Raw genomic sequence first — 18,322 nt, forward strand, 5'->3', positions numbered from 1 at the left:
TCTCTCTCTTCCTCTCTCTCTCCTCTCTGTCTCTCTATCTCTCTTTCTTTCTCTCCCTCTTTCTCTCTCCTCTCTCTTTTTGGTCTCTCCTCTTTGTTTCTCTCTTCCTCTCTCTCTCCTGTCTGTCTCTCTGTCTCTCTTTCTCTCCCTCTTTCTCTCTCCTCTTTTTCTTTTTGGTCTCTCCTCTCTGTCTCTCTCTTCCTCTCTCTCTCCTGTCTGTCTCTCTGTCTCTCTTTCTCTCCCTCTTTCTCTCTCCTCTCTCTTTTTGGTCTCTCCTCTCTGTCTCTCTCTTCCTCTCTCTCTCCTCTCTGTCTCTCTATCTCTCTTTCTTTCTCTCCCTCTTTCTCTCTCCTCTCTCTCTTTTTGGTCTCTCTTCTCTGTCTCTTTCTTTCTCTCCCTCTTTCTCTCTCCTCTCTGTCTCTCTCTTCCTCTCTCTCTCCTCTCTTTCTCTCTGTCTCTCTTTCTCTCTCCTCTCTCTCTCTTTTTGGTCTCTCCTCTCTGTCTCTCTCTTCCTCTCTCTCTCCTCTCTGTCTCTCTTTCTTTCTCTTCCTCTTTCTTTCTCCTCTCTCTCTCTTTTTGGTCTCTCCTCTCTGTCTCTCTCTTCCTCTCTTTCTCCTCTCTTTCCTCAAATACTCTTTTCCTCTCACTTGAGTCATTTCTTGGACCATTACTTTGTCATTTTATTTTGAAATAACATTAAAGAAACACTCTGTATAATTTAAAGCTCCTGTATCGAACAAACCTCCTGTCGCTTTAAGTCGTGTTCTATCCTCCTCACAAACAGACCTGGAGTTGTGTTTTGTTTCTTTCACACTTTATTATTATTTATTATACTTTATCTACAAACCTCAAAACACTTCCTGTGTCACCACATGATGACATCACAAGGTGGAACAGAGTGTTTTCAGTTTGAGAGAAGCAGGTTTGTGTGTTAAACATGTGAGAATGAAACAAAACACAACTCCAGGTCTGTGTGTGACGAGGAGACGACATCAGAGCAGAGACAGTGTGACGTCCCTTTAACTGTCCCGTCCCCTGAGTCTGTCCAGTGTCACTGAAACAACTGAGCCTCATGGACTGGACACAACTGCAACAGGATTTTTCCATGAAGTGGTTTTGAAGCCTGGTTTAGTCCTGGTTTAGTCCTGGTTTAGTCCTGGTTCAGTCCTGGTTTAGTCCTGGTTTAGTCCTGGTTTAGACCTGGTTTAGTCCTGGTTCAGTCCTGGTTCAGTCCTGGTTCAGTCCTGGTTTAGTACTGGTTCAGTCCTGGTTTAGTCCTGGTTTAGTCCTGGTTTAGTCCTGGTTTAGTCCTGGTTTAGTCCTGGTTCAGTCCTGGTTCAGTCCTGGTTTAGTCCTGGTTCAGTTCTGGTTTAGTCCTGGTTTAGACCTGGTTTAGTCCTGGTTTAGTCCTGGTTCAGTCCTGGTTCAGTCCTGGTTCAGTCCTGGTTCAGTCCTGGTTTAGACCTGGTTCAGTCCTGGTTTAGACCTGGTTTAGTCCTGGTTTAGACCTGGTTTAGTCCTGGTTCAGTCCTGGTTCAGTCCTGGTTTAGTCCTGGTTTAGTCCTGGTTTAGTCCTGGTTTAGTCCTGGTTTAGTCCTGGTTCAGTCCTGGTTCAGTCCTGGTTCAGTCCTGGTTTAGTCCTGGTTTAGTCCTGGTTCAGTCCTGGTTCAGTCCTGGTTCAGTCCTGGTTTAGTCCTGGTTTAGACCTGGTTTAGTCCTGGTTCAGTCCTGGTTCAGTCCTGGTTTAGTACTGGTTCAGTCCTGGTTTAGTCCTGGTTTAGTCCTGGTTTAGTCCTGGTTTAGTCCTGGTTTAGTCCTGGTTCAGTCCTGGTTTAGTCCTGGTTTAGTCCTGGTTCAGTTCTGGTTTAGTCCTGGTTTAGACCTGGTTTAGTCCTGGTTTAGTCCTGGTTCAGTCCTGGTTTAGTCCTGGTTCAGTCCTGGTTTAGACCTGGTTCAGTCCTGGTTTAGACCTGGTTTAGTCCTGGTTTAGACCTGGTTTAGTCCTGGTTCAGTCCTGGTTCAGTCCTGGTTCAGTCCTGGTTTAGTCCTGGTTTAGTCCTGGTTTAGTCCTGGTTTAGTCCTGGTTTAGACCTGGTTTAGTCCTGGTTCAGTCCTGGTTCAGTCCTGGTTCAGTCCTGGTTTAGTACTGGTTCAGTCCTGGTTTAGTCCTGGTTTAGTCCTGGTTTAGTCCTGGTTTAGTCCTGGTTCAGTCCTGGTTCAGTCCTGGTTTAGTCCTGGTTTAGTCCTGGTTCAGTTCTGGTTTAGTCCTGGTTTAGTCCTGGTTTAGACCTGGTTTAGTCCTGGTTTAGTCCTGGTTCAGTCCTGGTGTAGTCCTGGTTCAGTCCTGGTTTAGACCTGGTTCAGTCCTGGTTTAGACCTGGTTTAGTCCTGGTTTAGACCTGGTTTAGTCCTGGTTCAGTCCTGGTTCAGTCCTGGTTTAGTCCTGGTTTAGTCCTGGTTTAGTCCTGGTTTAGTCCTGGTTTAGTCCTGGTTCAGTCCTGGTTTAGTCCTGGTTTAGTCCTGGTTCAGTTCTGGTTTAGTCCTGGTTTAGTCCTGGTTTAGACCTGGTTTAGTCCTGGTTTAGTCCTGGTTCAGTCCTGGTGTAGTCCTGGTTCAGTCCTGGTTTAGACCTGGTTCAGTCCTGGTTTAGACCTGGTTTAGTCCTGGTTTAGACCTGGTTTAGTCCTGGTTCAGTCCTGGTTCAGTCCTGGTTTAGTCCTGGTTTAGTCCTGGTTCAGTCCTGTTCTGGTCTGATTTCACATGAGGAGTTTTTTCCATCACAAACTCAGTTATGTCTTTTCTGTCTGACTGATTTTCCGCTGTGTTTGGTCATGTGACCTGGTCCAGCTTCATATTTATCTAGTTATTATGGTTACTATGGTTACTGTGGTTACTATGGTTACTGTAAGTGCTGTAGTTAACAAAGTTACTCCTCACATACCTGAAGCATCCTAATTATTCACCATGATGAGTTTATAAGAGCTTTTCACAACTCTCAGATCAGAGATCACAGGTAAAACAACAATAACAACAACAACACCAACAACAACAACACCAACAACACCAACAACACCAACAACAACACCACCAACAACAACACCACCAACAACAACAACGCCAACAACACCACCAACAACAACAACGCCAACAACACCACCAACAACAACAACGCCAACAACACCACCAACAACAACTCGTTAACACGCACTTCTTCAACTTGATCCAATTTTATTCCAATGTCATTGAGGTGGTCTTGAGGCCTGGTTTAGTCCTGTTTAGTCCCGGTTCAGTCCTGGTTTAGTTCTGGTTTACTCCTGGTTCAGTCCTGGTTTAGTCCTGGTTTAGTCCTGGTCTAGTCCTGGTTCAGTCCTGGTTTAGTCCTGAGTGAAATGTGGTTTCTCTCAGACTTATTTTTATTTTGACTTCTTTAAAAAATATTTCTGCTTTGGGGTAAAACAGATTTTGCTTCAATCCTTGGGAAAAACTGGGATACGGAGCGTTTTCATATCCCAAAATTCCCAAACGAGTCGGTGTTAAACAGCTGCTCCGGTCCTGGAGTCACTCTGCTGATGATGTCATCGTCCTGTGAGCCAAAACAGCACAGCCCTGTCCTGTGTCAGCGCTCTGGACTCTCTCTGGACTCTCTCTGGACTCTCTCTGGACTCTCTCTCTCTGGACTCTCTCTCTGGACTCTCTCTCTGGACTCTCTCTCTGGACTCTCTCTGGACTCTCTCTCTCTGGACTCTCTCTGGACTCTCTCTGGACTCTCTCTGGACTCTCTCTCTCTGGACTCTCTATCTCTGGACCCTCTCTCTGGACTCTCTCTCACTGGACTCTCTCTCTGGACTCTCTCTCTGGACTCTCTCTCTGGACTCTCTCCCTGGACTCTCTCTCTGGACTCTCTCTGGACTCTCTCTCTCTGGACTCTCTCTGGACTCTCTCTGGAATCTCTCTCTCTGGACTCTCTCTGGACTCTCTCTGGACTCTCTCTCTCTGGACTCTCTCTGGACTCTCTCTGGACTCTCTCTCTCTGGACTCTCTCTGGACTCTCTCTGGACTCTCTCTGGACTCTCTCTGGACTCTCTCTGGACTCTCTCTCTCTCTGGACTCTCTCTGGACTCTCTCTGGACTCTCTCTGGACTCTCTCTGGACTCTCTCTCTGGACTCTCTCTCTGGACTCTCTCTCTGGACTCTCTCTGGACTCTCTCTCTGGTCTCTCTCTCTGGACTCTCTCTCTGGACTCTCTCTCTGGACTCTCTCTGGACTCTCTCTCTCTGGACTCTCTCTCTGGACTCTCTCTCTGGACTCTCTCTGGACTCTCTCTCTCTGGACTCTCTCTCTGGACTCTCTCTCTGGACTCTCTCTCTGGACTCTCTCTCTCTGGACTCTCTCTGGACTCTCTCTCTCTCTGGACTCTCTCTGGACTCTCTCTGGACTCTCTCTGGACTCTCTCTCTGGACTCTCTCTCTGGACTCTCTCTCTGGACTCTCTCTGGACTCTCTCTCTGGTCTCTCTCTCTGGACTCTCTCTCTGGACTCTCTCTCTGGACTCTCTCTCTGGACTCTCTCTCTGGACTCTCTCTGGACTCTCTCTCTCTGGACTCTCTCTCTGGACTCTCTCTCTGGACTCTCTCTCTGGACTCTCTCTCTCTGGACTCTCTCTCTCTGGACTCTCTTTGGACTCTCTCTGGACTCTCTCTCTCTCTCTGGACTCTCTCTGGAGTCTCTCTGGACTCTCTCTCGCTCTCTGGACTCTCTCTGGACTCTCTCTCTGGACTCTCTCTGGACTCTCTCTGGACTCTCTCTCTGGACTCTCTCTCTGGACTCTCTCTCTGGACTCTCTCTGGACTCTCTCTCTCTGGACTCTCTCTGGACTCTCTCTCTGGACTCTCTCTGGACTCTCTCTGGACTCTCTCTGGACTCTCTCTCTCTGGACTCTCTCTCTCTGGACTCTCTCTCTGGACTCTCTCTCTGGACTCTCTCTCTCTGGACTCTCTCTCTGGACTCTCTATCTCTGGACTCTCTCTCTCTGGGCTCTCTCTCTGGACTCTCTCTCTGGACTCTCTCTGGACTCTCTCTCTCTGGACTCTCTCTCTGGACTCTCTCTGGACTCTCTCTCTCTGGACTCTCTCTGGACTTTCTCTCTGGACTCTCTCTCTCTGGACTCTCTCTCTGGACTCTCTCTGGACTTTCTCTCTGGATTCTCTCTCTGGACTCTCTCTCTCTCTCTGGACTCTCTCTCTGGACTCTCTCTAGACTCTCTCTCTCTGGACTCTCTCTCTCTGGACTCTCTCTCTCTGGACTCTCTCTCTCTGGACTCTCTCTCTCTGGACTCTCTCTCTGGACTCTCTCTCTCTCTCTGGACTCTCTCTCTGGACTCTCTCTAGACTCTCTCTCTCTGGACTTTCTCTGGACTCTCTCTCTCTGGACTCTCTCTCTCTGGACTCTCTCTCTCTGGACTTTCTCTGGACTCTCTCTGGACTCTCTCTGGACGCTCTCTGGACTCTCTCTCTCTGGACTTTCTCTGGACTCTCTCTGGACTCTCTCTGGACGCTCTCTGGACTCTCTCTCTCTGGACTCTCTCTCTCTGGACTCTCTCTCTCTGGACTCTCTCTCTCTGGACTCTCTCTCTGGACTCTCTCTCTGGACTCTCTCTGGACTCTCTCTCTCTGGACTCTCTCTCTGGACTCTCTCTCTGGACTCTCTCTCTGGACTCTCTCTCTCTGGACTCTCTCTGGACTCTCTCTCTCTGGACTCTCTTTGGACTCTCTCTGGACTCTCTCTCTCTCTCTGGACTCTCTCTGGAGTCTCTCTGGACTCTCTCTCTCTCTCTGGACTCTCTCTGGACTCTCTCTGGACTCTCTCTCTCTCTGTGGACTCTCTCTGGACTCTCTCTGGACTCGCTCTCTGGACTCTCTCTGGACTCTCTCTCTGGACTCTCTCTGGACTCTCTCTGGACTCTCTCTCTGGACTCTCTCTCTGGACTCTCTCTCTGGACTCTCTCTGGACTCTCTCTCTCTCTGGACTCTCTCTGGACTCTCTCTCTGGACTCTCTCTGGACTCTCTCTGGACTCTCTCTGGACTCTCTCTCTCTGGACTCTCTCTGGACTCTCTCTCTCTGGACTCTCTCTCTCTGGACTCTCTCTCTGGACTCTCTCTCTGGACTCTCTCTCTCTGGACTCTCTCTCTGGACTCTCTATCTCTGGACCCTCTCTCTGGACTCTCTCTCTCTGGGCTCTCTCTCTGGACTCTCTCTCTGGACTCTCTCTGGACTCTCTCTCTCTGGACTCTCTCTCTGGACTCTCTCTGGACTCTCTCTCTCTGGACTCTCTCTGGACTTTCTCTCTGGACTCTCTCTCTCTGGACTCTCTCTCTGGACTCTCTCTGGACTTTCTCTCTGGATTCTCTCTCTGGACTCTCTCTCTCTCTCTGGACTCTCTCTCTGGACTCTCTCTAGACTCTCTCTCTCTGGACTCTCTCTCTCTGGACTCTCTCTCTCTGGACTCTCTCTCTCTGGACTCTCTCTCTCTGGACTCTCTCTCTGGACTCTCTCTCTCTGGACTCTCTCTCTGGACTCTCTCTAGACTCTCTCTCTCTGGACTTTCTCTGGACTCTCTCTCTCTGGACTCTCTCTCTCTGGACTCTCTCTCTCTGGACTTTCTCTGGACTCTCTCTGGACTCTCTCTGGACTCTCTCTGGACGCTCTCTGGACTCTCTCTCTCTGGACTCTCTCTCTCTGGACCCTCTCTCTGGACTCTCTCTCAGGACTCTTTCTGTTTCTCTCTGTCTTTTTCTCTCCCCTCTCGTTCTTGCGGTGTATTTTTTCAGTCGGCCGATGTTTGGTGCTCCTGTCTGCTCCTTCTCCCTCCCTCATTCCTCCTTCTCTTTCTCCCTCTCTTTCCCTCACCCATGTGGTATTTATTTTTATGCCGTCCTGTTTGCTCTCTCCCTCTCTTTCTCTTTCCCTCCTTCTCAGAGAGGGGAGGAAAAAGGAAAAAGAGGAGAAGAGAGAGAGGAAAGAGTTAAAAAGAGGGGAAAGTCTTGTCCCGAGAGTTGAAAAAAAAAACTCTTTAATGACATCTTAATCTTTCATTTTGAGATTATTCTGAGGAGTTAATCTAATAATTCCTTAATCCACTTATTCCTGAGCGCGTCGGTTAAACGGCAGTGAACTTTTCCCCGTCTTTAATCCCTGAGCAAAACCTTCCCTCCGACTGCAGCGTGAATGAATGAACTTCTGTCCTTTTTGAGCGTTAGCGTTAGCGTTAGCATGTTGTAACGTGTGTTTAGCCTCTGTCCCATTGACCTTCAGCAGACCTCAGCGTGTGTTAGCATTAGCATTAGCACAAAAGGCACAAATACCACTTTATGTCCACGTTTGGCAGAGATCTGTGTCGTTTTGAATTATTGACAGTATACGTAAAGTTTTAAATACACAAATCCTCAACAGAACAAATATTGACATACAATTTTAGCTTTCTCCCGTTATAACGTTGTCCCGTCATCAAAAACACGTCTGAAGAGGATTTAGACGTCATCCATGCTATGTTTCAGTAATCTAGAGATCTCTCCCATGTCCATGTGAGCTCCTGTACAAGGCTCCGCCCACAAGTCTACATCACCCACGCTCCCACGCGACAATCCTCCGTAAATATACAAAACATGATGCAAAACTGTACACTACGACGTGACAAACCTGGTGTGATGTGCAGTAGTTTCATTAGTGCGATGCACCTGATTGTGCTGTGATAGTGCTCTGGAGGGGGAGGGGCTTAGCACAGAGAGCGAAGAGAAGAGAGACTCAGAGGGTCAAAAAACAAAAGTGAAACTTATAAAACATGTTAATATGTTGTTTTGGGATATGGTGATCTAAATATGTGTGTGTTACAGTTAATACCCCGTAGAAGTAAATACCTCCTCTTTAATACCCCGTAGAAGTAAATACCTCCTCTTTAATACCCCACAGAAGTAAATACCTCCTCTTTAATACCCCACAGAAGTAAATACCTCCTCTTTAATACCCCACAGAAGTAAATACCTCCTCTTTAATACAACATAGAAGTAAATACCTCCTCTTTAATACCCCACAGAAGTAAATACCTCCTTTAATACAACATAGAAGTAAATACCTCCTCTTTAATACCCCACAGAAGTAAATACCTCCTCTTTAATACAACATAGAAGTAAATACCTCCTCTTTAATACCCCACAGAAGTAAATACCTCCTTTAATACAACATAGAAGTAAATACCTCCTCTTTAATACCCCACAGAAGTAAATACCTCCTTTAATACAACATAGAAGTAAATACCTCCTCTTTAATACCCCACAGAAGTAAATACCTCCTCTTTAATACCCCATAGAAGTAAATACCTCCTCTTTAATACCCCACAGGAGTAAATACCTCCTCTTTAATACCCCACAGGAGTAAATACCTCCTCTTTAATACCCCACAGGAGTAAATACCTCCTCTTTAATACCCCACAGAAGTAAATACCTTCTCTTTAATACCCCACAGGAGTAAATACCTCCTCTTTAATACCTCATATTACCCCATACAACATTTCCATGGAAACAAGCCGGAGGAGGCAGGTTTGTGGAGATGCAAGCCCCACTCAGAGCCAGCACACACCTTTCTAAGTTTTTCAGCGCAATAAACAACCACAACAAAAACACGCTGATAATCGAGTCTATGTTTGCCCAAAAAGTTACACGCTGCGGCATTAAACAGAGCAGAACGCGTTGCCGCTAGTCATGCTAACGGCTAACGCGTTCATAAAGGCAGAACAACACGTGATTAGAAAAGTCCCGTATCTTCAGGTCGTCCACGCTCTGCTCTTATCTCGGCTTCTGCTCAGACTCCTGCTCCTAATCTAATCTCAAGGAATTCATTTTAACCTTTTACTGCGGCCAAAATCCACCGAGGAACAGCCTTCCAAAAGCGGGAACGAGATAGGACTATCCAAACTCAAAATACACGGATTTGTTTGAAAAGTCTGAGTGACGGCTGATAATGAAGACGGTGATTTCAGCGACATTTAGTAAAAATATAATTATCGTCTAATTTAAGCAGCTCCTGAGGTCAAAGTAAGTCCACCGTGTTCTGTCCGCAGATAACTATGAAGCGTTTTATGGTCCCGGAATGAGGAAGTGCACCGTTAGCATGCTAGTTGTTAGGTTTAACGTCTGTGGGAGTTGTGGAAAGTGCTTATAAACTCATCTTTGTGAATCATTAATCATTAATCGGTAAGTGAGGAGTAACTGTAGACCACTGTAAACTGTTGTTTTTTGTGTTTTATTTGTGTTTTATTTGTGTTTTATTTGCCCACAAGTCTACATCACCCACGTTCCCACATGACAATCCTCCATAAATATACAAAAACATGACACAAAACTGTACTTTGTGAAAATACCTCCTCTTTAATACCCCACAGAAGTAAATACCTCCTCTTTAATACCCCACAGAAGTAAATACCTCCTCTTTAATACCCCACAGCAGTAAATACCTCCTCTTTAATACCCCACAGCAGTAAATACCTCCTCTTTAATACCCCACAGAAGTAAATACCTCCTCTTTAATACCCCACAGAAGTAAATACCTCCTCTTTAATACCCCACAGCAGTAAATACCTCCTCTTTAATACCCCACAGAAGTAAATACCTCCTCTTTAATACCCCACAGAAGTAAATACCTCCTCTTTAATACCCCACAGAAGTAAATACCTCCTCTTTAATACCCCATAGAAGTAAATACCTCCTCTTTAATACCCCGTAGAAGTAAATACCTCCTCTTTAATACCCCACAGAAGTAAATACCTCCACTTTAATACCCCGCAGAAGTAAATACCTCCTCTTTAATGCCCCACAGAAGTAAATACCTCCTCTTTAATACCCCATAGAATTAAATACCCCCTCTTTAATACCCCACAGAAGTAAATACCTCCTCTTTAATACCCCACAGAAGTAAATACCTCCTCTTTAATACCCCACAGAAGTAAATACTTCCTCTTTAATACCCCACAGAAGTAAATACCTCCACTTTAATACCCCGCAGAAGTAAATACCTCCTCTTTAATACCCCGTAGAAGTAAAATACCTCCTCTTTAATACCCCACAGAAGTAAATACCTCCTCTTTAATACCCCACAGAAGTAAATACCTCCTCTTTAATGCCCCACAAAAGTAAATACCTCCTCTTTAATACCCCACAGAAGTAAATACCTCCTCTTTAATACTTCATATAAATAAATACCTCCTCTTTAAGCCACAAAAAACTGCAGTATTTAGTTTTATTCGGCATCTTCCAAAACGGAAATAGTAAAATTGCCTGATGTGTCAAAACGTGATGAGACATTCATGAGATTGTTATTTACAAAACTCTTCATTGTGTTTATAAAACGTGATGTTTAGTTCAAAGATCCTGGGAACTCTTATCGCTCACAGCTCCAGTACTACACTCGTCCGTCTGTGTGGACTTCAGGCGTCAGAGGACACTTGAGACACTGAACTCAAATATTTACTTCATATCAGCGTCTGGTCTGTGTTTACTTTATGTCAAATTCAACAAACGCCAAATTAATCTGACTCATTCATCACAATATGGAGACGAACTGTAGGATTTTGATTTAAAGTTATTTGCAGATAAGATGTAAACATGTTCAAACTTTTACTCATGACAATTCAAACGAGGATTTATTCTAAACTACAAAAACAATGGACGTGATCTCCCAGTTATTTATGTTTTGATTTGGCGTTAAATCAAGACTGTTGTCCAATCAGAAAGCAGCAGGAACCTCACATGACTCTTTCATTTAATCCACTGAAGAGAAGATGCAGATGAAGTTGTTTATCGAGTGCTGTTTCAATTATCAGGACAACGAGAGAGAAATTTTGTGGAAATTTATCACGTTGGAAAGACGAGAGTAAAGTATCCGCAGAGGAGAGACTGTTCCGGTTTCTGCTCCAGCGACGCAAAGTAAAAGTCCACGAGTCACTTAATAATTCACAATGTTAAAATGACCATTAATTACTTTGTATTTAATGCAGCTGCAGTGTAATAAAACACACACTTTACCTGTGACACTTTGGCCCTCATCCAAAAGAGCTGAGTGTCCCAGCAGAGGTCCTGTCCATCACGGGCTCCACACGGCGTCCACCAGCCGTCTGTGTTTTTATTCTCCGCTCTGATCTCTCCTGGACTCCGACTCGCAGGTTTAAGGCTTCGGGAAAAGGTTTAGTCTGGGTTTAATGACACGTAACCTGTGCATCAGCTGTTTCTCCTTTACACGTGTTTGGGTTTGGCTCTGACAAGGCTCTGGATGAGGCTGGAAGAGGCTTTGAGTGAGGCTGGAAAAGTCTGGAAGAGGCTCTGGATGAAGCTGGACAAGTCTGGAAGATGTTTGGGATGAGGCTGGAAGAGGATCTGGATGAGGCTGGATGGGACTCTGGATGAGGCTCTGGTGGAGGCTTTGGATGAGGCTCTGGATGAGGCTGTAAAAGTCTGGAAGATGTTTGGGATGAGGCTGGAAGAGGCTCTGGATGAGATTGGAAGAGAATCTGAATGAGGCTGGTAGAAGTCTGGATTAGGCTGGATGAGGCTGGAAAAATCCGGAAGACGTTTGGGATGAAGCTAGAAGAGACTCTAGATGAGGCTGGATGGGACTCTGGATGAGGCTCTGGTGGAGGCTTTGGAGGAGGCTCTGGAGGAGGCTCTGGAGGAGATTTTGGAGGAGGCTCTGGTGGAGGCTTTGGATGAGGCTCTGGAGGAAGCTCTGGAGGAGGCTCTGGAGGAGGCTCTGGAGGAGGCTCTGGTGGAGATTCTGGAGGAGGCTCTGGATGAGACTCGATGAAACTCTGGATGAGGCTGGAAAAATCTGGAAGAAGTTCGGGATGAGGCTAGAAGAGGCTCTAGATGAGGCTGGATAAGGCTCTGAGGAATCTCTGGAGGAGGTTCTGGATTAGGCTCTGGATGAGTCTGGACGTGCACGAGGCTCACGTGTCATTGGGCACATATCTACATGAGCTCGATGTGAAGCTGATGATGCGACTTGAAGCTCGTTTTAAAAGTATTAAATGACTGAAGAAAAAACAGTGAATAAATAAATGAAAGTCCTGATATTGTGTGTTCCTGTGTGTGTCCTCTAGAGCGGGAACAGCACGGGGCTTTAGCTCAGATGCTAACGTCACATTTATACAGTAGATCTGCAGCAGGAACAAGAGTCTCTGTGTTTGCACCTTTAGCTCCCGTCTCAGCCTCTTAAGTAATATGAAAAGAAGTTACATTTGTCCAACATTTCAAAGCTTTTCTTCTGTGATGTACTGTAGAAAAAATAGAAAAAAAGCAACCTCAGTCTTTAACTCCAAGTACGAAATGTTTACCTTGTGATGTCGTCAATGTTGTTTTGTGATTTATTGACGCTAAATGTCTAAGACGTGCATGAGTTCGTCTGGATATGTTTAATTACAGTTCTGAGGTCAAACGTTCTACAGGAATGCATTTGGGGCGGGTCTCCGAAAAAATCACTGAACTCTCTCTGTGTCTAGACAAGTCAGAGCCATTCAGCAGACGGCTACGGACGCTGTGATTGGCCGGTTTGAATTCGCAGCATGTCTGTTCGACCAATTAGAGAAAGGTTTGAAACGTGGATGAGCTGAGCTAAAACTAAAGTGTAAGTTAGTATGTTAGTTCTTTTTGATAATGAGCATCTTTACTGTAGTGTTGTCACGATACGGAAATGTCAAACTCGATTTCGATACAAAGGAATAGACTCGATACTGATTCTGATACAGTGATGACAGTAAAAAGGTTCCACAGTGGTCCATGGGTGTGGACGACCAGGACTGAACCAGGACTGAACCAGGACTGAACCAGGACTGAGCCAGGACTATACCAGGACTAAACCAGGACTGAACCAGGACTAAACCAGGACTGAACCAGGACTGAACCAGGACTGAACCAGGACTGAGCCAGGACTGAACCAGGACTGAGCCAGGACTATACCAGGACTAAACCAGGACTAAACCAGGACTAAACCAGGACTGAACCAGGACTGAACCAGGACTGAACCAGGACTGAACCAGGACTGAACCAGGACTGAGCCAGGACTATACCAGGACTAAACCAGGACTGAACCAGGACTGAACCAGGACTGAACCAGGACTGAACCAGGACTGAACCAGAACTAAACCAGGACTAAACCAGGATTAAACCAAGACTGAACCAGAACAAAACCAGGACTGACCCAGGACTGAACCAGGACTGAACCAGGACTGAACCAGAACTAAACCAGGACTGAACCAGGATTAAACCAGGACTGAACCAGGATTAAACCAGGACTGAACCAGAACTAAACCAGGATTAAACCAAGACTGAACAAGAACTAAACCAGGACTGAACCAGGACTAAACCAGGACTGAACCAGGACTGAACCAGGACTGAACCAGGACTGAACCAGGACTAAACCAGGACTGAACCAGGACTGAACCAGGACTAAACCAGGACTAAACCTTGAATAAACTAAACCAGAACTGAACCAGGACTAAACAGCCTAAACCAGGGCTAAACGAGGCCTGAACCCAGACTAAACCTGGACTACTCTAGGACTAAACCCGGCCTGGTACAGTATGTCTTTGTGTCTCTGTGTGTACGCCCTCTTTGCCTGATGTTATCTCTTCTGGGCCTATTCAAATGAGCCTAATGTAATCATCTGTAATTGTGCGGCTGCATTCCCCTCGTGCTTGTGTTAACTGCATTAAACCAGGGGTCGTTTCCCGTAAGCTAACGTCCCTGTCACGGCGACAAGCTAACAGAGCTGGGACAAACTGCAGAGATCCGGCTAATGCTAACAAATGAGGTAATGATGTGGTAATGAGCGGCTAACAAACAGGCTAATGCTACGCGAGCTAATAAAGAAAAACTTAGCTTCTGGCGGCTGAACGCTACGACAGCGAGCAGGATCAGACAAGCTGCAGTGTAAACGTCGAACCTTCTCATGGGTTTTTTGGGGGGATTAGCTCCACAAATCTTACGTTTTAAAGTCCTTTCATCTGACAGTGATCACGTCTTTTGGGGGTTGGATAGTGGCGACGCAACAACTAGCATGCTATCTGAGGATTTCCTGATTCGCAGACAATAACGGCGCTTTATAATTCGATGCAGACAGTACGCAGCTGACTCAAGAGCTGACTTTGCATGACCTGTTTCACGCCGTATCAGGGTGAGTAGCGTGTAGCGTGTAGAGCGTTCACATATTTTTGCAGCGTGTATGTTCAGGTGACAGGAGCCGACAGGAGCCAGACTCTGCTCCTGTCGGCTCCACATTCCTCCGTGTTACCTTCGCTGACACAAACTGCGTGGAGGCGTGTGTGTGATGTCGGTGTCGCTCGCTGTAGCAGGGCCGGCCCGAGCTTTCAGGGGGCCCTCGGCAGAATGTGTCTCTGGGCTCCTGGACAGCGGACGTACCGGGGCCCAGCTGTTGGTGACTCACATTGATGACATCATGACCCTGCGTCTCATCACCTTGTCCAGTTGTGTTTCTATTTATATGACGAAAAGACTGAAATATTTGCGACTATATTTATGTAAAAAAGTGTAATCTTTATAGAGGGATGTTTAGGCTGCACCCAAGCACTGTTTCTAGTATAACTTTACAAATTATTTATTATTTTCAGTACAAACGTGTGGGCTCTTGGGGGCCCCCTATTGGCCTTGGGGCCCTAAGCAGCTGCTCAGTCTGTTTCTAGTCTGGACCGGCCCTGGACTATAGGACAAAATGAACATTAAAGCTGTGCCCACTCAGCTACTGCTTTGCCTTGAATATATCACAGTCTGGCAATAAACGTATGTATCACAGTGAAGACAAGCTGTCGAGTTACAGGTCAGATCTGCGGAGTGGTGACTCCTTCAGAGAAATATGGAATGTTCTTTGAAGGTATTTCCGAGCAATAAAACACTTGGAAGTGAATAAATACAACATAAATACACAGTCCTGGAAAAGCACTAGCATCATGGAGACGCTCAACCATGTCTCACTGCATTGTCCGGAATATTCCACAGTATAGCATTAAACATTAAACATTAAAGTGCGTCTGTTTTTTATTGTTGCTAAAATGCATTGAAAAACATGCATTCTTACTCGCCTCTCCATAGATCCAGTCTGTAACTATCCCTGGCGGCATCACTCGCTTACCTCCACGGATATAGATTTGTTTAATGCCATATTACGGAATATTCCAGGCAAACAGGTCATACACAGAGTGGTATCAGATGTACAGCCCCTGTGGTCTTGAGGAATGTCGTCTCCAAACAGGAAATGGTTTCATATTTTTTAGAACATTTGACTCTATGTGACTGTTTATATGAATGGACACGGCTAACCTGCTAGCCGCGCGTTACAAATATGAAGTGATCACGGGCGCACTCCGGCTTCATCGACTCTGGCTTCAATTCACTTTCTATTGATAAACTGTCTCCTCTCTCTGTCTCTGCTGCTTCAGACTCATTCTGGTCTTAAATGTATTAACCTTCTACATGATCCTGGGTTTTTTTATTTCACTTTTGTGTCTGTAAATCAAGGTATGAACATTAAAAACAGACAAATCAGGTCCTTCTTTACCCGAGGTCACTCCCGCCTGCACCAAACTCTACCCTTAACCAAACCTTACCCTTAACCAAACTCTACCCTTAACAAAACTCTACCCTTAACCAAACTTTATCCTTAACCAAACCCTACCGTTAACCAAACCCTAACCTTAACCAAACTCTACCCTTAACCAAACCCTAAACTCAACCATGACAGTTTTGTAACTTAAAGAAAAAACCAACCCTGTTTTTAACCAAAGCCCCAGCAGAGCGCCCCTCCTGACCCGACATTACCCAAACATGTGTCCTTACTGTGAGTGGGCTCGCATTTCCATAAACCTGACTCTTACTTAACCTGGAGAAGGGCTTTTCCTTGGTTGTTTCCATGGAAATGTTCTCCCTTTGGCTATAATATTCCACAATATTGCACAGTTTGGTTTATTGGATGCACCTTCTGTATCACGTGTTTCATGCTCTAAATGTAATTTTGTTGTTTTCTGTGGGAAAGACGGTAAAATTAAATCTGAAAATCTCCATGGAGACTGTTCCGACTGTTTGCTATTTACATTCTGTCCCATTAACCATTATTATTTAATTTTCCGAAGAGAAAAGGTGAACACAGAGCACGTCTCCGTATGTTTTAAAGGTCCGGTCCAAAAAAAGGAATCCTGACTTTGTTAATGTGCAGATTTGTCTTGATCTTAGTCAAACTCTTCCTGTTGGTGACGCTGTGTCCGTAAATATAACACCGTGATCTTATTAGAGCTCTGACCGGCTCCGAGTCGACCATAAAACACGGGGACGTACGGCGCTGTGTCCCGCCGTGCGCTATGACCTCGTGTCCTCGTGACGTTTTGTTTCAATGTCACTAGGGATGGGACAATAAACGATAACATAATTTATAGTGACATTTTATATAATCGTGATAATCGGCAACAAAGATAACCTCCGTTAACAGTGTTTTCTTCTTCTTCTCTTGTTTTTATCGCAGTTTTACCTTGATCTTTGTCATGTTTTTTGTGTGTTTTTAAACTCTTACATATCTTTTGTGTTGTTTTCCAGGTGTCTTCAGCCTGCGTCCCCGCCACAAACTACGAGCTGGTGAGTGTTTCTGCGCTTCACGTGTCAAAAAGTCAACACTAACATCATTATATTTAAGATTTTACTACAAAAATCTTCCCTAGTTTTGTTTATTTTAGTTTTATTCTGGTGAAGTTTATCTTTTTTTTTTAACTTCCTGTTTGGACACAGAAAACACATGTGACAGACGTAGAGGGAGTTTCATAACTGTTACCTAGCAACCATGAACTAAAACGTCCCAAAACATGTCAAAACTGCAGAATAGTTATGATTAGACTAATAAAAATAAATAATAACTTTAGTTTGTTAAAGAGGAGGTATTTTACATCTATGGGGTATTAAAGAGGAGGTATTTACTTCTATGGGGTATTAAAGAGGAGGTATTTACTTCTATGGGGTATTAAAGAGGAGGTATTTACTTCTATGGGGTATTAAAGAGGAGGTATTTACTTCTATGGGGTATTAAAGAGGAGGTATTTACTTCTATGGGGTATTAAAGAGGAGGTATTTACTTCTATGTTGTATTAAAGAGGAGGTATTTACTTCTATGTTTTATTAAAGAGGAGGTATTTACTTCTATAGGGTATTAAAGAGGAGGTATTTACTTCTACGGGGTATTAAAGAGGAGGTATTTACTTCTGTGGAGTATTAAAGAGGAGGTATTTATTTCTGTGGGGTATTAAAGAGGAGGTATTTACTTCTGTGGGGTATTAAAGAGGAGGTATTTTACGATATAACACAAGAGAAAGCTCCAAAAAGTCGATTTTGCTTGACACTTTCTCTTTAAATCGATCTTTATTCCGGCAGAAAAACGCTGACTCTGAAAGTTTTTTAAAAGACTTAATTTTTTCCTTATTCAAACAACAAAATCCCTGCTCTTTTTTTTAGCGTCTTTTTAAACTTTTTTTCCTGTGTTTTCTGGTTAATGACTTCCATGCCGTCTCCCCCTCGTGTGCACAATTCCATGGTTAAAAACAGCCCGACTTTAGCAACAACGTGCTAACTATTTGACATAATTAGGCTATTATCGCTAAGCTTTTCCTGAGCGCAGGTTTTTGGGCTTAGGAGCTAAATCCACCCTCTCTGCACCAGATCTGAACAAACAATCATTAAAATGCCACTTGTGTTACTCATCCAGAGACGGAGATGCTAAAACGTGACTGTGAATGCCTTATCAGAACACGAAAACAAACGGCCACCTTATACAGTCTGATGATGTCATCGTTTCAGATGGAGGGCGGGGCTTATAAAACACGATATAAAACTCTGAGACATTCAGAGTTTGTCAAAGAAATGATCCACAAATGTTCAGCCTTCTCAGTATTTAAGTGGTTTAGTCCTGGTTTAGTCCTGGTTCAGTCCTGGTTTAGACCTGGTTTAGTCCTGGTTTAGTCCTGGTTGAGTCCTGGTTTAGACCTGGTTTAGTCCTGGTTTAGTCCTGGTTGAGTCCTGGTTCAGTCCTGGTTTAGTCCTAGTTTAGACCTGGTTTAGACCTGGTTTAGTCCTGGTTCATTCCTGGTTTAGTCCTGGTTTAGCCCTGGTTTAGTCCTGGTTCAGTCCTGGTTTAGTCCTGGTTTAGACCCGGTTTAGTCCTGGTTCAGTCCTGGTTTAGTCCTGGTTTAGACCCGGTTTAGTCCTGGTTCAGTCCTGGTTTAGTCCTGGTT

The 18,322-nt window shown here is 44.9% G+C and overlaps 1 protein-coding gene across 7 annotated transcripts in view; it reads left to right on the top strand.

Moving 5' to 3' along the window:
* LOC117389177 (tensin-1) overlaps window positions 1-18,322 on the top strand; it is a 239,718-nt gene that overhangs the window by 109,633 nt on the left and 111,763 nt on the right. For all 7 annotated transcript variants that reach the window (XM_055230572.1, XM_055230573.1, XM_055230579.1 and 4 more), the window contains one exon: window positions 16,641-16,679. In XM_055230572.1, coding sequence (XP_055086547.1) covers window positions 16,641-16,679 — 39 coding nt within the window. The remainder of the gene's footprint in view (window positions 1-16,640; window positions 16,680-18,322) is intronic.

This window comes from Periophthalmus magnuspinnatus, chromosome 21 (assembly GCF_009829125.3).
Source record: "Periophthalmus magnuspinnatus isolate fPerMag1 chromosome 21, fPerMag1.2.pri, whole genome shotgun sequence".
In the NCBI taxonomy this organism is placed as follows: Eukaryota; Metazoa; Chordata; class Actinopteri; order Gobiiformes; family Gobiidae; genus Periophthalmus; species Periophthalmus magnuspinnatus.